Here is a 26,007-nt window from a genome sequence, read left to right on the forward strand (position 1 = left end):
TGAGATAGGGGTTTTGAATTTTGAGAAAGAACAAAACAAACTAAACAGTCCAGCTTCTGCAATACTACTTGCTCGTTCAGATCACATAATTTTCCCACCAAATAATGGGATTGTTGTTAATCTCTGTTGGTCATTTACCCTCAATATCCTATATTATTTCATCATTAAAATTGAATATGGCAGGATTTAAAAATGTTGAGCCATATCCACTTAAGTGTTCTCAAACTTCTTTACATGGGCGTTTAGCTAATAACACTGATCATGCAGGATTCAACAAGCAGCCTTTACCTTAAGGCTCCATTCATTTTGACTCGACAGAAGCAATCCTGCCACCTTATAGTTTTAGGCCTATTCTGATCTGCATCTGTTGGGTCTGGTGGAAAATATGTTGCGATAAATTAGCTTTCCTATTCAAAGTAGTCCTCAAGAGCCATAAGGCCCATGGAGCTGGAGTTTATCCCAATTTCTACAGCAAGAAACGGACAATGGGAATTGATTGCTACCCTTTGGATAGGATGCTAGTCTATCGCAAAGTACTTTTTGCCAGATCTAACAGACCCAGCTACCCAATCACTGCTTGGTGGACATGAGGTTAATAAAAATATTCTCAATTCCTTTGTGTGTGAAGTGAATGCTCTTCCAGCTGAGTTGTTGGGACCCAAAGGATATCAAGCAATTGGCATAATCTGTTTTAGTGCTACAGTACCCTGGAAAAGCTGGATCCATGGGCCTTATGGTTCCAAAGGAGAACTTATGGAAATGAAGAATTTAATTAATTTTCCCATATATAGGTGGTCTACTTATTGTGTATCTGGACATCGTTTATCATTGATACTGTTGATTGCAAGAGCTTTATACTATTTTTTTTTCTGTTTATGTCCACAGCTGAACTAAAGCAAGAAAAATCCCTTGTAGCAGATGGAGAGAGAAAAGTGAAGAACATGGAAGAGGAAATGTCTAAAATGCGAGAAGAAATGTCAAAGGTTAGTACCGAATTGGAGGGAGTGAGAACAGCCGCTGCTGTTTCAGAAAATAACAAGGAGCAGGAGATCAGCTCAGTCATCAATCGCTATCAACAGGAAGTGGCTACTCTCCAAAAGTTGTTAAAAGGTTAGTTATTAACTTAATGTTTATATTGTATGGGCATTTTTTAAATAGTTAATTTTCATGGTGTATATGTTTCTTTACTGAGGTTCGGCTCATTTTTTTTCATAAAGAGTTTACCATTTATTTTTAGCAGTTATTTGAAAAATGGAAAAGCAAAAAATGCATTGGAATCATTTTAATTGTACATGTATCAACGCTACCATGGGCATTGTTAGCTGTAATGAAATAGACATAATTGATTGTTGTGAAAATTGATTAATAAAAAATAAATTCTTCAGAGACTTGAGACAATTTATGCTCGCGTTTATCCCAGTTTCTTTAACTTGAAATAGACAGGAACAATTAATTGGATTCCACCCTTTAGATGGGATATTGGTCTGTAGAAAATTACTCGATCAGATATAATAGATTCACTACACAAACGCTGATTTAAATAGGGAGGCAGACAAAAACCAACAAACAGAAAAAAAAAAAAAAAAAAAAAACAACAAAAAAACAAACCAATAACTCCAATTTTATATTTTTCTGCCTTTTTTTGGATGTCTGAAATGTAAACCTCCCCTCATGCATGAGCCTTTCCGTAATGTAGTTATCACGGCAAACTTGTTTTGATTGTTTCATATTGAAATCAAATAAAGAAGTTCAGCAAGAAACTTTAATTTAAATTTTTAACAAATTGTTTGTATTGTTTTACAAAAACTATAGCCAACATAGGTTTGAAGCAATCTAAAGTGTATATTCATTGCAACAGTAAATCTTCTTCTTCTTTGCGTTTACATTGCAATAGCAAATGGTTAATAAAATAGTACTCACATTCAATTGAAAAAGAAAAGTAATAAATAACGAAGAAACAAATATAAAAAGCAGTATTCTTTCAACTTGTCCAATTTAGAAGCAGCAGATACAGCATCTGACAACACAGCGGCCCAATATGAATCAGAGAGGAATAAACTGGTGACTTTGAATGAAAATTATGAGGAAGAAATTCAAGACCTGAGGAATAAATTAACACAAGAAAGGTAATGACTCCTCTTGAGAAATAATCTCATTTTAAAATTAACTTTTAGCTTTGTGTTTATATTAATGTGTGTATGTTTGTGGGTGTTTGTGTGTGTGCGTGTGTATGTGTGTGTGTTTGTGTGCACACTTGCATGTTGTGTGTTTGTTGGAAAGTCTTTCACATATGGAATGAAGGGTAGAAGTTCAATTACTCAAAGAACAATGTTGTGGTATAATGACAGAACAACATTATGGCTAGATAACATACTTCATATATGGTCAAAACCTGATAAAACCGGCACGTCGGTCCTGTTAGAACAGATACGTAGTTGAGTGAAATCAGTAGTAGTGGTGGTAGTAGTAGTAGTAGTAGTAGTAGTAGTAGTAGCAGCAGCAGTAGTAGTAGATGTAGTACAGTCCTCTCTGGATAACACCTTGGGATCAACAAAAATGTTGTGATTAACTGAAGTTGCAATTAACCGAAGTTGAGGTTCTTGTCCACAATATGGTATACTTAAACCAGTTGTTGTAAATATTGTTCTTAGTCCACCACAGACTTAACAATTTGATTGAAACAAAAACCATATGGAAGCCTTATAGATTTTGGCAAGCAAAAGCAGCTTTGATGCAAGCTGACATCTTATTCAGGTTGGATTAACTTTCACTCTTTTATTCTCAATTTTTGTAAGAGTCAAAAAGATTAGCCGTGATGAGAGACAATGAGCTCTCACCAAACCCATTGGTTTCAATGCACAGTTGTCATTCTCAAAACAAAGGATATCACTCAGTATCCCTTTACAACTGTCATTGACTATCTGTTGTCAAGACTATGCCCAGCCCCCTCACCTCCTATCTAATGGTCACAGATGACACTCACATACCGATACTGCAAAGCCCTGCCCCCTTTTGTCTCTAATAGGATGGTGACACACTACTATAACATTAAACCCCACCCACTCTTGATTCTTCAACCTGTCAAGATTTCACCAATGATAAAATTTAAAGAAGAGATTTTGTTTGTTTGATTTCTTGAATTTGCCACTTTATAAGGTCGGAAATTTGTTGTGATTAACCGAAACTTGTTGCAATTGACTTACTTTGACTTAAGCCTCTTGATTCCTTGTGGAACATAGGGCTGCAACAGCACTCTTCCATTTGACACGGTTTTTAGAGATCTTCTCTATCCGGGCCCAGGTTTGTCCAACTGCCTTCAACATGGTCTCGATGCTTTGTAGTCATGTTTACTTTGGTTGACCAACCCTCCTCTTTCCTTGCGGGTTCCAGTCCAAAGCCTGTCTGGTGATGTTCTTGCAGGCTTCCTGAGGGTATGGCGATTCCAGCCCCATTTCGTTTTCTTTATCTCTGTTTCAATAGGTGACTGGTTCAGCTTTTGGAGCAGTTCTCCATTTGTAATTATGTCCGACCACCTGATAATTAGGATATTTGTTGTAATTAGCCAGTGACTTTTATATAGAATTAATTCCGCTTCTTGGGAAATGTTGCGATTATATGGAGTGGACTGTAGTAGTAGTAGTAGTAGTAGTAGTAGTAGTAGTAGTAGTAGTAGTAGTAGTAGTAGTAGTAGTAGTAGTAGTAGTAGTAGTAGTAGTAGTAGTAGTAGTAGTAGTAGTAGTAGTAGTAGTAGTAGTAGTAGCAGCAGTAGTATTAGTAATACTAATAGAAGTAGTGATAGTAGTAGTAGTAGTAGTAGAGGTAGTAGTGATAGGTGTAGTTGCAGCAGTTGTAACAGTAATAGTGGTAGCAGTAAGGGCTAATGCAGCTGTAATATTAGTAATAATTGTTGTTGTAGAGATAGTAGTAGCAACAGCAATATGGCTCAGCTACTTGCAAGAAAAAAATAATCATATTAGTCTTGGATCTTGATTGGACTCTGGTTTTTATCGCTGATATATTTAGAAATATTAAAGCTATAGTGGAAGTGAAAACTGGGAATTTTGAATATCCCTCTTACAAATGTATGGTTTCCATCGTATCAGTATCATTAGATTAAGATAACTTCTTCCAACAGGTCAAAATAACTTACACATCAATTTGACTCTGTCATCATCATTATCTTGTGCCATGCTTGGTAGCGTTGGCGGTCATGGCTCTCCCATCCCCTCTTTTTTTTTTACTGTTGCTCTGATCGTGTTGCTGTTTCATTCTGGTCCCAGTCAGCCTGTCAGGGAATCCATCATTTTCGTTCCCTGTCTTCCAGGGGCTCTTTTTCCTGTTAACTCTCCAGCCACACTCAGTTTTTCCTATTCCTCTCTTCTCATTGCATGACCTAGGAATTTTGCCTGCCATTTAAATATTGTGCCAACTTTTCTTATACACCCAGCCTCTGTTTCGAGCCATGACTCTATAGAATAAAAAAGAAAATACTCTGGGTTAAATAGTTTTGTCATAGACATGCTTTAAAACAATGGTTTCATTAAGTAATGTCCTAATTTGTTCTGATTTGTTTTTGTTTTTTAGAGAGTGTTAAGCTAAACTATAATTTTAAACTATAAAAAAAATTATTATTTCATCTTACTTCAAAACCAGGGAAGGTTTTTTATCTGCAGTGGCAAAATCTATTAAATGGGTGGGGACTGTTGGAAGCAGTTCGGCGAATGCCAGCATGGAGCATGAGAACCTGGAAGAAAGTATGAAAAAGGTGTGTATTCATAATCTTTTTCCCTTCTGAGTTTGAATTTTGAATGTTTTTAAATCTTCATGCTTATGAATGTCTCAGTGTGCATTTTAAAATTTATTATTAATAAGTATTTTTTCTACAGATCTCCCCTTTATTTTTATACATTTATACTATTCTGTGTGTGTCTATGTAATGTGTTAAAGAATTTTATCTTTGACAACACTGAATAACTCCTAGTTTAGGAGTGCTTAAGTGGCAGATCTGTCAATTCAGTTGGTGATGATGTGTCTAAGCCTCTAACTATGAAACATTTTTGTCGTAATTCCAGAAACTAGCATTTGTGTAAGCTGAAGGCATGTTGATTTGCTTTTTTGTGATATCATTTGTTTTAAAACATTTTTTTTCTCACTGTCTAACTTTGTACATCAAGATTTTATTAAATTTTACTCAAGGCACAAGAGGATGCTAATATACTAAAGTCTGTTGTTGTTCCTTTGGAGTCGGAAATCAAAACCCTGAAAGCCAAACTTCAAGATTCAGAGCTCAAATTAGCAGAAGCTGAAGAAAAATTGCAGTTATCGCACGAGGTATTTATTTATAAATTTAATTGTTCATTTTCCACCAGTGTGAAAATATCACAAAATGATAGTTGTCATTAAGATTAAGATTTCGTGATTGTTTTCAGAGAATACAATGTGTTTAAAAATTTGTTAAACAAAGATTATCATATGTAAACTTATTTGTTGTGAAGACCCTGAGATTCCACAACTTGAACTTGAATATACCGGTCTTGAAATATTATAACGATGAATAAGTCTTTAATCAATTGTAGATCAATATTGCGTTTAGTTGTATGAGTAAAAGGTAATGCATACAACTCAATTATTAAGCAGCACTATATTTTCATTTTTTATTATTGAATTATTTTGTTGCTATTATCCACATTTCCTTTTCAACTCCTAATTAAACACCCTTTTATTTCATTTTTTATTTGAGCCATAGAATTACATTAATGATCTTTATTTTTGGTGGTGTGGTTGTTTTGGTTTTTATAAGAGGATATTTCTATTTTTACAGATTTACATTGCATATATATGATATTAGTTAACAACATAATGATGGTTTCATTGACTTTATTTTTATTAGAAATACAAATAGGTAATGTTTAATAAGAATATTTTTTAATATACCAATATTAAAGATAAAAATATCTGTGAACAAAAAAATATAAGACAAACTCCGAAGATAGTAATACTTTTTCTTGATTATATGAATGAGCTTAAGATGTGCATCATGAGTAATATATCAAAAACTATTTGGCTGTCAAAAATTGGGCATTTTATTGAATATTATTAGAATAGCTACAACTGATTAAATGGAATGATTATTTTGAAATTTTGGAAGTCGTTCAACAATCCTCTCTCTGTGACCTTGTCTGCCACAAGTATTCTGCATGCACAATGAATGCTTATAATGTTTGATTTATGATATAATTATAATGGAATTTCGAAATCCTGTTTATTATTATTATTATTATTATTATTATTATTATTATTATTATTATTATTATTATTATTATTATTATTATTATTATTATTATTATTATTATTATTATTATTATCATTATTACTTGTAGAGAACCTGCAATATTTGTGGAGGCTGTTAGGAACAGGTGGTCATCTATTATACTTATTTTACTACTGTATTATATTTTTCGATTTGCCAGTAATTCTGTGCTCAATGATAAAAAATTAACATTGGCTTTAGGTTGATCCCCAACCCTATTTTTTAACAGAATAGATTAGAAAGATTATCATTACTTGATAGTGTCAAGAGAAATTTAAAATTACGTCATCAATTTTTGTTGCGGATGAGATTATTATTACTTGATAACTGATAGTATTAAGAGAGATTTTAAATTACCTCATCAATTTTTTTTGTACATATAGAATTGCATAGAATAAATTATACTCACAATGAAAGTCAGACATCAACAAGGACTGAGCATTACGACCTAGCAGATTTTCTTCATATTAATTTGAGTCAACGGATGATAGAATTAGCCTGAAATTGAAGGTTTGCAAGTTACTCGTATATCGGTCTGTAAAAATAAGTTTTATAATTTTTAGATTTGCCAGTATTTCTCGATGATAAAAATTTTACATTGGCTGTTCGTAACAATATTGATCCCCAACCCTGTTTTTAAAAAAATAATAGCAATAATGTTTACAAACTTTACATCTGGTAAAGAGGCTAACTGGCACAAGACAATATAAATGCTCTTTATTGTCTGTATTTGTGAGTTGGCACACTTGTCACCTTGATCGATCTTGTTGTTATGAGGAGAATCCTCTTTGTAATACAGAAATTATTATTATTATTTTTTATTTTTATTTTTTTCAAATTTTAGTTTTGTCTCTGTAGGAGACTAGTTAGTATTGTTATTTTGATATTGTCTTTGTAGGGAAGTCCCTCCATTGTCAATAAACCAGGATCTCGATCATCATCCCCTTCTCTACCCGATCTTGATGATGTAACTGATCCCATGGAAAAGGTGAGATAATGTGATTTGCGGCAGCATGGAGTGACATTTTTTTTTAGCTGTAACCATTTAAAAAAATAAAAATGTGATTTAGTGTTAGCACTAAGTTGTTGTCTGTAAATTTTATTCATATTTTTGCAAGACAATACTGACATTGATTCTTGACTATATTTGCAGTAATTATTTTAATTTTTAAAATCTAAGTCTTGTTTTCTTTTTCAAAACTGTATTTGATTTGAGTTTCCTTAAGACTTATAATTTTCTTTCTTTAATTTGATTCACTGATAATGAAGTTTAGATAGGTAATAAATAAAGGTCCGATAACAAGGCATTAAATCTATAGTTAATACTGTTTTTCTATACATGGTTGTCTAAATTATAACGCAAGACATCCATGGAGCGTATGACGAAATTATAAAAAAAATTGAGAGTAAATTAGTTTTTAGATATATATTTATTATTTCATGGTGATCAAATGTCAGGACCGCTTTTTTCTTCAGTTATTATAAAAGTGCTATGATATTGATAATATTATTTAGTGACTTCATTTTTTTTTTTTAAGTGTGTAAGGTTGAAAAAAACACTCTTTAACCATTGACTAGAACATTTTTTTGAAACAATAAAGATTTTTATTAAAAGTGCCAGACAAAGCAAAAATAAAAATTCAAGAAAAAATACTCTTAAAAAATATGCCTCGACTGCAAACAAACCCTGGGCAGGCTGATTTTTTTTGTGTGGATAATTTTCTATTAAGTCTTTTTTTTTTTTTTTTTCTTTGTCGAACACTGTTTCATAGACACAATTTTTCAGATTTTTCATTTTACACCAATGCCTGGTTCATAAGTAATAGATCACACATTTTGAAATGATTTTGCCAGTCTTGTTTAGTTGCCTTTTGTTGTTTTATATTAATTTTATGCACTACAAACTGGGAGAAAATAGCACTTCCTAGTTATTCTTAATTCCACCTTTTTATTTCATACTATTATAAAATGTTATTGTAATATATTATACAATACGATTTCATAAGCTTCCAACTTTACAAGAGCGTCTATAGAGAGGGGAATATTTATGAATATTGTGGGAAGATTTGAAAATTAAAATGGACTGACAATGAGTCTTTTTTTTAGATAATTATTTACACACTTGGTATTACAATACAGGTATTATGGTTGCTTATTGGATGGCCTCAGATATATTAAAATCGCAAAATCACACCCCAATCACCCTTATAATTCTGGATGGTCAAAGGGAAAGGGGGAGCAGAACATACATTTTTTTGCTCTCAAAAGAAGTAATTGTCATGTGAATTGTAAGATGTTACAATGGAGTGATCTCTTGAAAATGTCAACCTCAAAGGAAAACATTGAAAATATTATCACAGTCATTCACTCTATTAAACTACGTAAAGGCATGGTTATAGTGTTTCAATCTAAAATTAAAATGCAACCTTGATTTTCGGCACCCCACCATTTTGGAATTTGTTTTTTTTTCTCTCTCTCTCAGGATGCAAATTATCACCTGCGTTGTACAGTTACCATAATGAAAACTTGCTGAATTGCTTATAACTTTGAACACTAAATGATTTAGTAAATTACTGACTCGGTAGATCAGTGATATGTCATGAGAAAGATAATATCTTTCAACTTCAGATTAAACACCATTTTATTTGATCCGTTTATTTGAGTCATACAATTACTAACTGTCACACACTAGGCTCAAAATAGATTGCTCTCTGGATTTACTTCTGTTCTCTGAACCAACCCTCCTGTGCTCTGGGTGGAGTGGAGATCCCTTCATGACTGGGGTTTCATCAAGTGTGTAGAAGGAAATCCTGTTATTGTGACACGGTTCGAATTTCTTAAGTGCCCAGTGACAAGTTCTGTCAGTAGATTGCTCCTGGGATCTCCCCCTTACCTTACGGGCTGCTTGTAAACATATACATAGCTTGAGGTAACTTTTTACAGACTCCAGTATGAGCTAAAAGTAGTTGTAAATGCCATGAAATACAGAAGAAGCACAAAAAACAAAAAAAAAGATAGCCCCATGTCTTACTTTTTCGTGGCTACTTGTGAGTGCAGTTATCTGTTTTGTTGTTTTTTGTTTTTTTTGTTGTTGTTTTTTTTTTTTGCCTGGAACTGAAATGTCCTGAAATTGTAATAAACATTATCAAAATCCCCAAAAATAAACAGGTTGTATTTAATTTGAAAATACCATGCCTGTGGATCATACATATGATCAGCATTATATCCTCAGCTGTATTACAGTGTCATACGGAAGTGTCTCTTTTCGTTTGATGAATAGGAAGATCGGTGCTATCAATACACTCTTCTTGACTGATGATTAGTTAAGCGAGGCTCTATCTTTCCCTATTTTCCCTCTCCTCAATTCAAAGTTATTTGACTTTTTCAACAAATATTTCTTACTGAGTTATTGACTTTGTATGTCTACAAAACCGCAATGGTTCATACTTGTTGCATTTATAAATGCAACAATCGAGTTATGAATGGTAGCAGTCGTAGTTTCTATTGATAAGATCAAAGTGAGGGAATTGATAATCAGTATTCCTGATTAAAATATTGGTATCTCTGATTTTTTACAAATGGCGAAAGTAACTTCACAACTGTTGACTGTAACAGCTTTTTTTTTATTTGCCATAAAATAAATACTTTGTTGTTTTGAAACAAAAAAATATTTTTTCGTGACTATTATTATTTGGAAAAATCATACATATCATACATATAAGTTTGAAATTAAACTTTAAAAATTGACTTTCTTAAAAGTCTACAGTAATAGGACAGGGAACGCTTACCTTATTTGGAATTTTTGAATCTAGTTTTAAACTAAATTAGCGTTTAAAAGGGAAAAGTAGTGTTAATTTAATAAGCCTAAAGTTAACCATTGTCATTGAGATAAAGATTTATATCATGGCAACTCTTATGATTACAAAAATCGCAAAGAATTCCCAGGGTATTTTATAGAGATTTAAGAGGTATCTAAGGTAAACACGAGATTTAGACACAGTACTCCATTAAAATGGAAATGGCTCTGCGCATGGCGGAAGTCATCGTATTTTAACAAACAAAAAGAGGACCACGCCCACTTTGTTTAGGGTCTTTTTCTTTAAGTCCATGGTTAGAACTTATGGAAAACACTCTGCGATAAACTGGTGTCTTCTCCAAAGGGTAGCAAGCAATTTCTATCATTCGTTTATTGCATTAGAAACCTAGTGAAACTCCAGCTCCTTGGACCTTTTGGCTCTGGAGGATGACCAGATGTACCTTTTTCTTTTATGATATACCCAGATATGCGATTTATACTGTGATAATTGTTTCAATCACAGGTTGACAAGTTGTATCAGTACTTAAAGGCAGAGAAAGCTGCTCGCACAGATTTGGAAATGTATGTGGCTGTATTGAGAACGCAGAAGAGTGTATTACAAGACAATGCAGATAAAATCTCAGATGAGATGGAAGAAGGTAATAGCTTGGCTCTCTCGTTTTTACAGGAATTGGCTATCAGACAAATTTATTTGATTTTCAGTGAGAGTATTATTTTGTGATCCTTCATTCACATTGTGCAACTATGCATATATAGAGAACCATTCCTCAATAAACTGAGGAATGAAATAGACATCTACTATTTATTTCAAGGTCTCAAGGATAGACATGTATAAAAGTACGTAGTGTTTTTATGCACCTCTGTTGACGGTGTATATTAACCGACCGTTTTTATACACCTCCGTCACGCATGCGCATCCCACCCAATTTCATCAGCGATATTGTGTTTCTGTATTTGGACACCGCGAAAGTTATATTGTGACATCTGTAGGATGTTTTTGTTAATAAATTTATATAAAAATAATAATAATTTTAAAAATTGAAATATAAAACCAGAAAATAGAAGTTGCATTGAAGGAAAAATAATGTTTTAGAAAGACCTTATTGAATCTGATGAACAGTCAGGTGGCTCTGTAGCCCAGTGGACAAGCTGTCAGACTCTAACCTTGAAAGTACTGGGTTCGATTCCCATTGTAGACATATTTTTTTTTTTTAAGTTTACTTTATTGAGAAAGACATCATTTTTGTTTGTTTTTTTTTCTTTCTTTTTTGTTTTTTTTGTTTGTTTGTTTGTTTTTGTTATTTTTCAAAAACTTTTTATCATGTTTTTAAAAAAACTTCGATTTTAATTTTCTAAAATTATTTATTAATTTGAGATCAGTATTTGTGTGCCATGTATCTTTTTACTTTTAATTTTTTAAACTATTGTTATTATTCTTTAATTTATTATCATTGTATAAACGTACATAGGTAATCACTAAGCAGCGTGCTAAACTACAATCTAAAACTATTTAAACCTCATGGACGTATGCAGCAACATTCTCATTAATTTACCATCACCGCCAACGGAGGTGCATGAAAACTGTGCGTTTTTGTACACCTCCAATGGAGGTGCATTAAAACACCACCATAAAAGTATCTTTCTGCACCTTAATTTAGCAATGACTATGAAAATGTTTGTTTTCTATCTTTGTAGGAAATACTACTCTTAAATCAAAGCCCTATCTCCAATGAGTAAAAATCTTTTTGAATTTTGAAAATCCATTAATATATAACAATGAACAAAGTTATGCAGTTTCAAAGGTGTCATTTATTTGGATGACTCACAAAGAGAAAAAAATACGGAAAATATGGGACGCTTTTCTGCATTTTATTCTGGTTTGTGGCTGTATCTCGTTTAATACGTGGAATTAGATATCAAAACTTGGCAATTTTATGGCAAAATTATCAGAAAATATGATGAAGACATCAGAAGAGTTCTTACTTGTATAGTTTTAGAGCTGTATGGCTAGGTTCAACTATAATTTTGTTTTAAAATATACATAATATTGATCATTTGGAACTTTTCCGAAGTGTAATTTTGTGTCTGCAACCCATACAAATGACACGAAAAATGCCTGATAAATTATTATCAATCAGTCCCATGAGACCATGGCTTATGTTATTTCTAGTATTTATTTGAGAGAGAGAGAGAGAGAGAGAGAGAGAGAGAGAGAGAGAGAGAGAGAGAGAGAGAGAGAGAGAGAGAGAGAGAGAGAGAGAGTGTTAATCTACTATCCCTATAACATAACAATGAAACAAGACCTTAATTTTTAAAAAGCGCGTGAGGATTTGTGTCATCAGTCATCGCGAACAAGGTTGCCAGATGGCCACGTGTGGCCAAATATATAATTTTGTTTCTTTTATTAAATTTTATTCATCTATTTTTGTCTCAGTGACATTTATCCTAGTCTATTCAATTTTCTGTTTGTTAAAATTTAGTTAATTTTAAGTGGGCCAGTCTTAATAGTGAAAGTCATATTTAGCCACTTTTGAAGTTGAATTTGGTCCTGTTAAAGTCTGGCCATCTGGCAGCCTTGTCTCGCTCACGTCATTTTCGTGTCACGCGATGGGGGAGCAAAATGGCCATCTCCATATTTTCACTCATTGAAATGCAAATTGGGTTAATGTTTTGTGAGAATACGGGAAAAGTACTTATCATAATTCAATGAAATTTGAAATATAAATAGAAGAAATGTGCATATATAACCTTATGAGCGACAAAATCTCTCCTTTTTGTAGTTTTAGAAATATTGTACTCCAACGAGTAAAAATCTATTTTTAAACATCTTCTGGTAATCGCACAAGTTTTGTCGCTTGACATAATCTAAAATGACCTCTTTTCTAACTGTGTGCCAACTTTCAGTCATATTCATCGATAAATAGCGCTGTAATTAATTTTTTAAAATAGCATGTATGGAACGGCTTTGTCCCATATTTTGTAGCGAATTTGGGCACTTCATGAGCGAAAAAGAGGCCCAAAGATTTGTGCAGGATAGTCATTGCTACTTAATTAGACATTGTTGCACACAAATCATTATATATGTTTAGTTTGATCAATACTACATATTTACGTCCTGTAAAAAAAAATTATATTTACCAAATTTGTTGTTTTTTAAACATTTGCGGAAGGTGTCACATTCATTGCGGTTCATCGACTTATTTGTATTTGCTAATATGATATATATTTTGCAGTTCTTGACAGTACAGTGTGCTTCAACAATTGATATTTTCAGTGTGTCGCTTACTAAATGAGGAGAAACAAAATCATGACTCTCTGAAACAAACATGGCAGATGGCCAATGACCAGTTCTTGGAATCCCAACGTCTTTTGATGATGGACCTCAGAAGGATGGAGGGAGTCCTTTCCACAGAACAGCAAAGACAAATTGCAGGTATTTGATGATGAGAACATCATTCTAACACTGTTTAAATATATGCAAGTTTGACAAAAGATTTTATGAACATAAATAGTGATGTCCCTGGATTGGTGGGCTGATTTGGATTATCTTAAACTTTTAATTTTGTAAAAAGGATCAAATAGTTTAGGGCATGTCCAATAAGTTGCAATGCTACTTTTTTTATATACATCTCAATAAAAACAAGGATTATTTGAAAGACTTTTAATATTAAGATTTAAGAGCTTGTCCTTTAGGTGATTGGAAGACGACTTGGACAGCAACAAAAGACCAGGGTGCCAAATCCGAGACACCCTATGACAAGGCCTTTCTCCTCACCATATAAACCAGCTACAGAAATGTAAATAGGAGGGACAAAACAATTATTCAGTCATTTGTAATCTGTTGATATTCGTGAACATTTCTTTATCAAAGAAGAGTCGCACTACACAACCCGATGTCAGTTAAGATGCAAACGTTGCATTGACAAGATATCTTAGTGTCCTTGATTAGATTGAAAAGGGTGCAAGACCAAATAATTTTTTCAAAACTTGATATTTTAAGTTACGATTTTCCGTCATGATACCTCATCTTTTTTATCTTCATCATTTCTTGATTATTTTTTTTTGTTGATGAGGGAATTGATGTGCTGTAGGTGGATTCAAAAAAATTTTTTTTGCATGTGTGTCAATTCAAATGTGAAGTTTGTTCTTGATAATTTTTTTTTTTTTTTTGAGTTAATTATTAGATGCCTCTCTCAACTAACTTTTTTTTATTGACATTGACTCAAGGCCTAATAATTGTTCAATGTGAGTGAATCACTTTGGCAGAAATGGTCTCAGATATTTTTTTTTTTGGTAATATGATATGATGCTATTTGATATCTTAATTCACAAATATTTCTTGTTTCTTTTGTTTTTATATCTTCATTCACTCTTTTCTTGTTGCACACTTTGCATTTGGAATTAAATATTAACCATTTTTTTTCTGCTATGTATCAGGATTGAATAATACAGTCCCTTAAAATTCTTCATGCCATATGTCTAAAGAAGTGTTTTTATTTTTATCTTTTTATTTATTATTATTATTATTAGTATTTTTATTTTTTCGGTAAAAGCACTTTATTATGAAATAAGTTTATAAGATCAGTTTCAATTGTGTTAGCGAAACAAAACTTGACAAAAAGTTGCCCTAAGTAGTTAATTATAGTCTCATGGAGCTGGGAGTTTATCCCATTTTCTGTAGTGTGAAATGGACAATAGCAGTTGTTTGCTACCCTTTGGATAGAAAAATTCTCGACTTCACTCAGCACTCATCTCAGTCCCTTTGCTTTTTTAAGCTAGTGCTCTACCAACTGAGCTATATGGGCTCCCTTAAACGATAAGTTGATTTTAATGACTAAATCAGGCAAAGTATTATTTTGAAGTGAAGCAAATGGCTGGTTTCTACTTGCATTTCCTATCAAGATGGCTGCACCCATACAATTTTTCTTCAAGATTGATATGAATTCTTTAATACAGGATATTTCTGAAGGGGAAAGTTTTAATGTGCCTTCACCAGATTTTCGAAATTAAAAAGGTTTTTTTTATTATTATTACACCTGTCTTTCGTTAATTATAGCAGGCAGACAATTCAAAGAAAAGTAATATGTCAAACATGATAACAGTTGTTTTTTTTTCCTAGAAAAATTCGAAATTTATAGCAACCTATGATAGATTTGAGATGATCTGTTTTAAAATAAGATGTCAGCAAATTGAATTTTTTTCCAAAACTTATGAATTTTTAAAAAGAGATAAACATTTGTGATTAAATTTCTCAACTCCAATGGTTTTATAATGAAATTTTTGACGTCTGATTTTTCAGCTTTAAGAAAAAAAAGTTCCAATACACTTGGGTATACACAAGAAAATGGATTTCTCAGTCATATTTTGGAGCCTCCTTCATGTTTAAATAAAAAACACAGAAAGAGTAATTTTTTTATATAAGTTACCCGGCCGTTTCTCTTATATCCCAAGAGCACCAAATAATCCTTGAGCTAAAACAGTTGTTTTTATCCTTGCACTTTCACCTTCATCTCCTTCATATCACTTGACGTGAAATGAGCAAGATTTGAACACGTCATCATATGGCTTGCATTAATTCCCTCTTGTTTTTAAGCATGTAATTTTCTTATTTTAAAAAATCCTGTTGAAATAGTCATTCACACAGCACATTTTCAAAGTTTCACTTAGCTCAGTGCACCTCATAATGCTTCCTTTACTCCTACAACAGGCTTAGGTTTGTTTGAAATTATGGGGGCGAGATTGGTAAGATGGTAAGGCGTTATACTTTTACCCAGAAATCCTAGGCTTGAGGCCTATGTTTGGAATCTCGTTTTTTGCTTCAGCTAGAAATAAAGCCCCTATTGCTCATTTTGCAGCACTGAATTGCAGTTTACACTTAGGTTATCTATTGTTTGTTTTTTTGTTGTTTTTCAAGAAAGACCCTAAAGACAAATGTCCCTGAGGGATAAATAGAAAGGATTTTTATTTTGTCATTTGTTTATTATTATTTTTTTTAACTTTGATTTTTGGAATGAATTACAAATTTGTTTGTCTTGACTATGGAAGATTTGGCACCACACAGCAAGTCACTGACCATGTTGAGTGTTGCTTTATTTATTTATTTATTTTTTTCAAGACAAGGCAGGGTAATAAAGCAAGCATTTGAAATCCCCTTATTTTGTCTTAGAAAAGAAATACACAAAGAATTAAAAAAAAAAATTTGACTTGAAAGTTATACGAAATGATTAATGATGGAAATCAGTGACATGTTTCAGACCTGGTTGAAATTTAAGTCTAAATAAGAAAACTTATGTCCGAATTTATAGATCTGATTTCACTCTTATTGTGCAGTTCCTTTCTCAACATGGAGGAGTTAAGTTGATCAACAAAGCAAGACTAAATAGCAGATTTAGGACACATCGATTTCATGATAATTATCATATAATTAAATATTCTAAAACACGTTAAGAAACTTAAAAAATGGTTGGCTTAAAAATTTATTTTTCATTTTTATGTTTCATTTCAGCACTAGTTTATTAAACTGTTTGCCTCGTTATGAGTAGTCCTCAATTGAGGTAAAAGATACATCATCTTGCATGTATGGGATATGTTAAAGGCTTAAATAATCAGACTTAAAATTGTGTGACATTTGACACGAATAAACGTGAGATGTGAAAAGAAAGGTTTTCAAAAAACAAAAACACAAACAAATTACTACTTACAGATATTTCAGGATTGCCATCTTTTTTTTTAAAGCATAGAATTATTTACCTAGTTTTAATTCTATCGAATGTATAGTTTTGAGTTTGAGCGCAAAGCTTGTTATTTGTTTCTAAAAAAAATAATATTGAAGACTTCCTTATTTGCCTTTTACCCGCCCATGATTTAGGCAGCCTACAATTGCTCTTAATTTTTTTAAAAACAGTTTAAAGTGCTTCTATTTATTATTGGTATTTTTACGATTGGTATATTTATTTATATTGATAATTTAGAAAACTGAATTATCTAAAAATGTATTAGAAGGATTAGATGTCCTCATTGATAATTTTATAGCAATGCTTAATGAAACCAATTGAAATATTAATTAGGCAAATTTAATATTCGACCATTGAATATTATCTAGCTCATCTTTACTTATTTTTGCCAAATAAATTATGTATGTACGAGACAACCTACCAGATTGTATCAAATTATAAAGAAATATTGAGGCCTTTAAAAATGCATTGCAAGCATTCACTGTCAAAAAGTATGATAAGATTGTTTTTGTTTTGTTTTGGATATGTGCATTGACAATAACTTTCAGTTAACTGGATTTGTCAATTTTAGGAAGAAAGGAGGGAGAGAAGACGATATGATATTTGAAATCGTTTTAAAAACAGGCGTTTTTATTGGACTACATCTGTTGAAATGGTGCCAGAGAATATGCATTGGTAGCATTTGATTTATGGATTCAAGTTCATAATAGTGGTTTGTTTAAAAAATAATGGCTCATCTTATCACATGCTCATATTGAATATAATGGATTCAAATCCTTGATGCATGCAAACGAGAAATCAAGATCTATTTGGGCAAAAATATTAAAGCATTTTAAAATACAATTGCAATTCACATTATAAAATTATGCTGGGAAAAAAATAAATTCACTGTTGATAAATCTAACAGGACAGGAGAGATTTTGAATGCAAATACAGTTTTTGGCATAGTGGTACTGTAAATGGCTCTGTCCCATATGGAGTAAACGTACTGGATGTAATTTGGTCCACAATATGCCAAATATGTTTTTTTATTGATCATTGTAATTGAAGTGTCAATACAATGGTTGCTTTAGTCTATCAAATTATAGGCAATAATGTTCTTTGCGTTGCTATGGCATCATTGTAAAAAAAAAATCAAATTATCACTATTCTTATATTCAGAGATAAAACTTATCAACGACCATGGTAGGGCTTGTATAACATAATTACACAGAATTAATGAAAGAATCTGACAACTCTCAACTCAGCAAATACTGACTTGTATCTTCCATTATCTTATGATAGACAGATTTTAAAATGACAGATCCGCTTTTTAAGTAACCGCTGAAATAAATTTTTATATTTAACAAGTTTCTAATCCTTGTCATCCCATATATTTTTTACATCCCTCACTTTCTTCATCATTTCTTCCTTTTCTATTGCATGGCATTTTTAGATAATGAAGATTTTCCTTTCACGTTTCTCATTCTATCATGAGTTTTGACATATTTGTAATCTTTATTTTTCTGTAATTTTGTTCAATTCAATTTCTTCTATTTTGTTGCAATAGTCTTTTTGGATGAGATGTTGAAACACCAAATATAGAGATGAAACATTTTATGGTCGGACTTTTTATTTCTTAATTTTTAGAATCCTCTTTTCCCAGGGAGAACTAATGTCTTATTTATTTTTCTGTGAAATTCAGAGTTGCAACAAAAAGATGAGCAGAGAGAGGCACAAAAGAAGAAAGTAGCAGAGCTTGAAGAAAAGCGAGAGAAACAAGAACGAGAGCATGAGGAGAGGAGAAAACTCAGTCAATCAAGATCAGGTTTGTACAGTTAATGAGCTTATCCTTATCAATATTGCTACATCGATATGACTCTTTTCACTCTGGTTTTTTTTTGTTTTTTTGTTTTAAGGATAAACTATTGCAATGTGATGAAGAGACATTGTGGGACAAAGGCCGAAGAATTAAATGAAGAGGATATTTTTTACAGTCCTTAAATTAGGACTTGATCCTTGTTTGAGCAGCTTTTTTTTTCGCCAATAGTGATAGCACCATGTCATGAACAATTCCTGGCCATTCTGAGCACATACAACATGGCACAGCGCTGGTCACCAGCATGACGGCATTGGCTGCCCTAAGGAAGAAGAAACAGAAAGTCTTGTTTGAGAATCATTTTCTGCTTAATAGGTCGAGTCATATGAATTACTTTCTGCCACATTTATTTCTGTGTTCTCTACTGTCGTACACTACCTTTGCTATTGAAACCATTTCTGTTTTTAAAATCTTGTAGCTGGTTAAGATTATTTTATATTTTGGAGAAGGTCAAGATAATCATTTTATTGATAAGTTGAGAGAAAGTAGACATATGGTAAATTTTCAAAGAGAATGAGTGCTGACCAAGAGTTATATTGAGAATGCTTTTCTCTGCAATAATCAGTTTTTATTCATTCCTTTTTCATTTTTCAGACCAATTGCTTTCCCAACACTTTGCTTTCATTAGCTTTTAATAAATTTCCTTTTCATTTTTCAGAACAGAGGAGTAGGAATTCAGTAAGTTATTAATTAATTTTTTTTTTTACTATTAAATTATTGGCTTGATAATGATTTATTAATGCTTCAAGATATTTTGTATTTATTGTGATTATTATCATTATTACTATTGTTATTATTATTATTATTATTATTATTTTATTATTATTATTATTATATTATTATTATTATTATTATTATTATTATATTTATTATTATTATTATTATTATTATTATTATTTTATTATTATTATTATTATTATTATTATTATTATTATTATTATTATTATTATTATTATTATTATTATTATTATTATTATTATTATTATTATTATTTATTATTATTATTATTATTATTATTTTTAAATTATTATTATTAATTATTATTTATTATTATTATTATTATTTATTATTATTATTATTATTATTATTATTATTATTATTATTATTATTATTATTATTGTTGTTGTTGATTGTCTTGTCGTTATTGTTATTGTTGTTATTGTTATTGTTTTGCTATGTTGTTGTTATTATTTTTCGTATCATTATCAATTTTTTTTTGTTATTACATTTGAATTTTTAAAAGAATTAATTCTGATAAATTTTGGGTCTTACAAATTGCAGTAAAATGATTTTCATAAATATATTTTTTTGAAGGTTATAAAGAATAATCACACTAATAAAGCATATTTGGAATTTTGAGTTTTGATTTATTTATAATTTTTTTCTCTTCAATAATCATAATACGTTTTTCCCCGCTTTCTTTGTTCATAATTCTCATCACAGAGTCAAACGGAACCTAGCTCCACTTCTTCACCAGCACATTCCCAAAGCGATGGTTTAGATGGATCAAGAGTTCAGGGGGCACCAAATGCAACAGACAGTGTGGAGGACAAGAAGGGAGGGGAAGATGATGGCATTTTTTTTGACAATGGAGTCCACGATAGGCGGTCCTTGAGTGGAGATAGTGAAGGTTTGAGAATGGATTGTTTAACATGTTATTAACCTTGATGATAGATTTATTTCCTAAAATATAACGAGGGGGGTGTAGGTAGATATGTGTACTAGAAATCGGGTCTTGTAGGAGATTTGAAAAGGGGAATGGTCATAGAGCTAGATATAGCAAAGAGAAATTGTTCTCTTTCATATTTTTATGAAAATTGTCTTAAAAGTTTGCATACTTTTGGGAGTATACGACTTGATCTTGATTAAATAATCCTTATTATCTCTGATATAAGAGTTTATTGCATAAGATATAAACATTTAATGATTTCTTTGGTCATGTAGCTTTATTTGTGTCATGAGTAACATTGGTATGACTAACAAAAGATCTGGGGTTTGGTCTTCAGAAAACAAAATCAGGCTGTATGGGTTTTTTTTTATTGGGCAGCCACTTTAAGATCATCAACAACAAAAGAGTTTTCAAAAGTCAGAAAAATACTTGGAACTCAAGAACAAATTTGAGATTTAAAAATTAAATGTTCTTGGTTAAATCTTGGTTAATCACCAAAAACATTTGCAGAAAAACCTATCAAAGGACCTTCAAACTAAGTAACAGAAGAAGTTGTTTTCAATATATCTGGGCCAAACACTGCATCCAAGATAATTTGCTGGAAAGAACATAACATCATTGGAACCAAATCTTAGCACAATCAAAAGAAGAAGATACTGGTGGATTGATCTCTTTTAAAATGAATACTAATGCCATTGCTTGGACAGCCCTCGGATCCACTCAGGGGTTGGGGGTGGGGAGGGGGTGATGGAGGAAAGAGTAGAATACAATAGGAGACACGAAGAAAGGATGGGGTGGATATCTGTACAGAAGACAATGATGGAATCGGACTGCCCAAGACAGATCTCCGAAGTCTGCTTATGTGCTAATCAAGCACCAAGAGGATCATTAAAAAGCAAATCACAATGGCAGTGCTTCCCAGTTTAAATGAATTAACGAGGATTAAGATATAGGAGAATAAGACATGTACTTCTGAAAACTGGGAATTTATTTATAACAATTCTTCTCTGACTCATATTTTGTTTTGTTCCTCTACAGGAAGAGACTCTGACAGTTCCACAACAATTAAAGTCAGCCCAGAGAGAATGCTGGGTGTTTCTAACTTGACAGCTGCTCAGGTGAAAGCAATAACAGGTATGATTTGCATCTTTCTGTTCAACCTCACTTTAAACATGACAATAAATGACACATATTTATTGCTTTGTTTTGTTCCTTTTTAAAAATTATTTGTTCTGCTCGCACACTATCGCATTTAGTATGATTTAGTCTTGAAAAGTATTCAATTGTGCATTTGATTTTATAAGTATTGATTCGCATTTTTGTTATTAATTTCATGATATCAACCTTTTCCATTCAGATCCCACCCCAGAGTCTGAGGCCCATAAGTCAATGGTAGCTAGTGTAAGGTCAAAAGCTGGATCTGGGGTCAATCTTGAGGGCAAAAGGATGGTCAGTGAGAGGGAATGGGTCCTGCTACAAGAAGAGGTAAAACACCATTGAAATATAAACTCTTTTATGTGCATAATTTATATTAAATCATCTCATGAAATCGATTTAAAAAAAAGATTTATCCAGTCCCTGTTGACTTTTGCTCCTTTTTTTCTTTTTTCTTTTGGATAATGTAATTTGAAACTGATGATTAGTCATAAAACGTCTACAGGTGAAAAAAAACAAAACAACAGTATACTTAATCCTGCATTTCATTAGAAATAAAACAAAAAATTCATACTTATATAATTTTACTAGATGAAGGCATCACGAGAAAAATTGGGTCGGCCATGCAGCATGTGCTCAAATTATGAAACTCAGCTACAATCAGTGCAGGAAGAGCTCAAGGTGTCTAAGACAGAGAATAAAAGATTGGAGAAATCCTTGACAGGAGAGGAGCAGACCAACAAAAATTTACTCAAGTACCAATCAGAGCTGGAAGAAGCTCTGAAGAATGCTGCTGAGGATGCACAATCGCAGGTAATGAAATATTGTACTCATCCTGTTTAGTTAAGTAAAGCAGCCCGTAAAAAATACAAGGTCCATCATTTATAGAATCCATTCTAGTTTTCATAGTTTAAAATAATAGTCGTCCCTCAGATCTCTATGTTTAATGCCCATGATTCCAGAGTTTATCTCGGTTTCTATAGAATTAACAGATGATACCAATTGCTTGCTACTCTTACAAAGGACACAATCGCAAAGCACTTTCCACCAAATCTTACAGACTGAACTACCCAAGCAGTGGGGTGGAAAAAAAGGGGGTGGGGGGTCAGAAAAATATCAACTACACTTGGGATGAAAGAGGTCCTTTTGCTGGTGCTGTGAAGTGAATGTCTTACAAAGGACACAATCGCAAAGCACTTTCCACCAAACCTTACAGACCAAGCTACCCAAGCAGTGAGGTGGAAAGATGGAGGTGGGGGGTCAAAATAGTCAAACCGTGATGTTTTGGTTGAAGTTTTATCTCATTGCTTTCTTCAGACTGTAATAATTTTTCTTTCATTTTTTCTGACTGTTAATTATTATATTGATATTTTTGTTTAGATCACAAACTTGTCGAGCAAAGTATTGGAGTATGAAAAAACAGTCAATGAGTTGAAGCAGCAAATGACATCAACACATTTACAACTAGAAGACCAATGTGTAAGTTGTTTATTTTTTAATCCTTTCCTTTTCAACAGAAAGACATTTTTCCTTCTGACATTCTTTTCATTTTCTGCCTTTGAAGAGGTGCTTCGTATTTTTTTTTTTTTTTTTAAAGAGTTGAGTGGTAGTGACATCAAAGATGCCTTCTTTTATTTTGATGAATATTCTTAAATTCGTATACAAGTTGAGACACAATGGAAAGAATTGTATTTGAGGAAAAAAAATGTTGCTATGGAAATAGCCTCAATCTTGAAAAAGAAATTTAAACCCCGTCCCCGCTTCCTCTAAAAGGAATAAAGAAACAGTATTTAGAGTTACCTGAACTGCTTTCACACCAATACATGAGCTTCTGAATTCTCTCAAGTATTCTTTCACAGAACAACCTTCATTATAACTGTTTAATGATGTTAAAGTATGAGTATTTTGTTGTAGAAATGTTCTAAAGAAAATTGCAATACAACAGTTACACACAAAAATGGCGCATTGAAGTTCATTTGAAAAAGGATGTAAATAGAGAAAATATTCTTGGGTCCCATTTAATACCATAGGTTTGTTGCCTTTAAATCATTTTTACTAGGTCTTTTAAAATGGCTCCTGTTTTTCATTTCCATTGTAGTCCACAGGAATTTTTTTTTTCGTACAGAGACATATTTGAAATGGAAGACTATTAAATGCCCATCATCATAGAATGGCTATGATATTGGATTTTATTTATGTATACCTTAATCGCATCATGTGCTTTATTAGTCGTGATTTTGCATTCCCTTCCTTTCCCTCTCTTCCCCCAAGGCAAAGATAAATGTTATTAAATTGTAACTTCATGTTAACATACTTTTTTTTTTCCTTGTGAAACAGAAATCACTTTCTGAAAATCGAGAGGCAATACAAGCTGAAGTAAGTACCATTACAATTAACAGTCATTTTTTATTATGTCTTTTCGCCGTAATTGTTAAGTTAGAGTGTAGTTTGACATTTAGTAATGCTCTTTTTTTGCTCTTGGCAACATCAGTATATTTATTAAATTAAATCGAGCTTTTATATAGCGCAATATCCACTAAACGTGCTCAAAGTGCTTTCACAGGGGTCCCTGGCCAACAGTAACATTGAACACGTAGGACAGGACATGGCGTCTTTAAGGAGATATAACATTTTTTTTCGGACAGAGACAACGCTGTTAACGGCCAGGTACTCATTTTACACCTGAGTACGGTGAGAGAATGTGAGTAAAGAGCCTTCTCCAAGGACTCAACTATGTGCTGAGCGAGGCTCGAACCCAGGACCTTCTGATCCGAAAGCGATTGTCATAGCTTTAGACCAATAGCTGCACAACAATGCAAAACAAAAAAAACCCCACAAAATTTCTGCCGAACTCTCCGGCTTAATCCCCATTAAACAATTTCAATTACTACAGAATGGAGCAACACCAAATACCAGTAAACACACACAGCAGTGTTTATTATCTTTTGTCAGAGTAATTTGATCAAGCGAATTGAGTCAGTTTACCATATAAACTTTTTTCTGCATGTTTAAGCGCCAACAAAAACTATTCAAATTGTTGTCCTATATAAGCATGTACAGTTTTTATTTTTTACCATTAACATTAAACCTATGGCTAAGTGAATGCTTTCAAATATGAAGGTATTAGAAGTTCTATGTGACAGATAATAGTGCAAAACAAAGCTTGTGTGACCTGATGTTTATGCTGAAGTAGTCAATGAGTACCTAGAGGAAATATTGAAATGCACCTTAAAGCTCTTTAAAAAAAAAACAAAAAAAAAACCCCAAACAATCTAACAGAAACCAACAAACATTAAAAAAAACAACAACTCAATTTCAGTTGATAAAACTTGAGGAAGAAAACGACAGCTTGGTTGACAAATATTCCAAAACAGCGCAACAACTCCAGAATGAAGATATTAATTTGCCCAATAACTTGGAGGTGAGCTGCATGTCTTATTAAAATAGATTTTAAAATTTCAATATATCTTATTCTTGTGAATTATTCTTATCTTAAAAGAGATTTAGGAAATATCCTAGTTTTTAGATTCATATTTTACTATAAAAAGTTTGAAAATTGAAACTTATATCATTAATAAACATCAGTTTAAATGGTTAGCTTTATAATGAAAAAGAATAGAAGAAAAGAGGAAATTTATTGCTTGTGTTTGTTGAATCTACATGTATGTTGATGTGTTTATGCTTGCTCATTTGTCTATGCAATATAATCTACATCAGTTTATGTATGCAACTACTCATGGTAAACTGAACTGCCATTTGCAGAAGACAAAAATCTTTTTACAGCTAAAAAAGCTTTGTAGCTTTGATTCAAAATATGTTGTCTGCTTATCAGGAGATGCAACTGTTACTATTGAAATACCGAGAGGAAATCATATCTGCTAAAGTAGCCAAGGAACACACTGAGGAGACATTGAAAAGCCAAATGGTATTTCTCAAGTCTCAGGTGTTGGGAGAACAACAAGAAAAGGCCACATTAGAGGAAACGTTGTCCCAAGAAATTTCCAGTCTACAGTCAAAGTTATGTGAGTAACCAATCCCAACCAAAAAAAAAAAAAAAAAAGTAATAATGAAATAATAGAAGGGGGAAAAAAATGACAAGATTGATATTATTGCTTAAGATTTATTTAGATATAAAGTCATGTGAAATACAAATTAAATTTAATAGATATTTTTATTCAACTACCTAGAAACGCTATTCAAATATTATTCAAACTTTCTCTTCATATTGATATACCAGATAATTTATTATTAGGCGAGGTAGGGAGATGGCTGAGTGGATGTCATTTCACTTCCACTGAAGATACCAAGATTCAAGCCTTGCTATCGACATCTTGTTTGTTTGTTTGTTTTCTTTTTAAAAAATAAATTGAGCTTTTATATAGTGCAATATCCACTAAACGTGCTCAAAGCGCTTTACAAGGGTCCCTCATCAACAGCAACACTTAACATGTAGAACGTGACATG

At 32.2% G+C, this 26,007-nt stretch overlaps 1 protein-coding gene across 5 annotated transcripts in view; it reads left to right on the forward strand.

The window, feature by feature from the left end:
- Positions 1 to 26,007, forward strand: part of LOC144968521 (rab GTPase-binding effector protein 1-like) — a 38,784-nt gene that overhangs the window by 6,608 nt on the left and 6,169 nt on the right. For 2 of the 5 annotated variants that reach the window (XM_078906977.1, XM_078906973.1), the window contains exons 3-20: positions 886 to 1,110; positions 2,000 to 2,126; positions 4,654 to 4,765; positions 5,197 to 5,331; positions 7,209 to 7,298; positions 10,630 to 10,765; positions 13,402 to 13,560; positions 15,427 to 15,531; positions 18,546 to 18,668; positions 19,378 to 19,397; positions 20,163 to 20,349; positions 21,427 to 21,522; positions 21,746 to 21,873; positions 22,135 to 22,356; positions 22,924 to 23,022; positions 23,881 to 23,919; positions 24,863 to 24,964; positions 25,376 to 25,565. In XM_078906977.1, coding sequence (XP_078763103.1) covers positions 942 to 1,110; positions 2,000 to 2,126; positions 4,654 to 4,765; positions 5,197 to 5,331; positions 7,209 to 7,298; positions 10,630 to 10,765; positions 13,402 to 13,560; positions 15,427 to 15,531; positions 18,546 to 18,668; positions 19,378 to 19,397; positions 20,163 to 20,349; positions 21,427 to 21,522; positions 21,746 to 21,873; positions 22,135 to 22,356; positions 22,924 to 23,022; positions 23,881 to 23,919; positions 24,863 to 24,964; positions 25,376 to 25,565 — 2,239 coding nt within the window. In that variant the 5' untranslated portion in view covers positions 886 to 941. The remainder of the gene's footprint in view (positions 1 to 885; positions 1,111 to 1,999; positions 2,127 to 4,653; positions 4,766 to 5,196; positions 5,332 to 7,208; positions 7,299 to 10,629; positions 10,766 to 13,401; positions 13,561 to 15,426; positions 15,532 to 18,545; positions 18,669 to 19,377; positions 19,398 to 20,162; positions 20,350 to 21,426; positions 21,523 to 21,745; positions 21,874 to 22,134; positions 22,357 to 22,923; positions 23,023 to 23,880; positions 23,920 to 24,862; positions 24,965 to 25,375; positions 25,566 to 26,007) is intronic. The other 3 variants (XM_078906978.1, XM_078906975.1, XM_078906974.1) reach the window with 2 other exon arrangements.

This window comes from Berghia stephanieae, chromosome 3, assembly GCF_034508935.2.
Source record: "Berghia stephanieae isolate SIO BIC M18660-M18661 chromosome 3, UCSD_Bste_1.3, whole genome shotgun sequence".
In the NCBI taxonomy this organism is placed as follows: domain Eukaryota; kingdom Metazoa; phylum Mollusca; class Gastropoda; order Nudibranchia; family Aeolidiidae; genus Berghia; species Berghia stephanieae.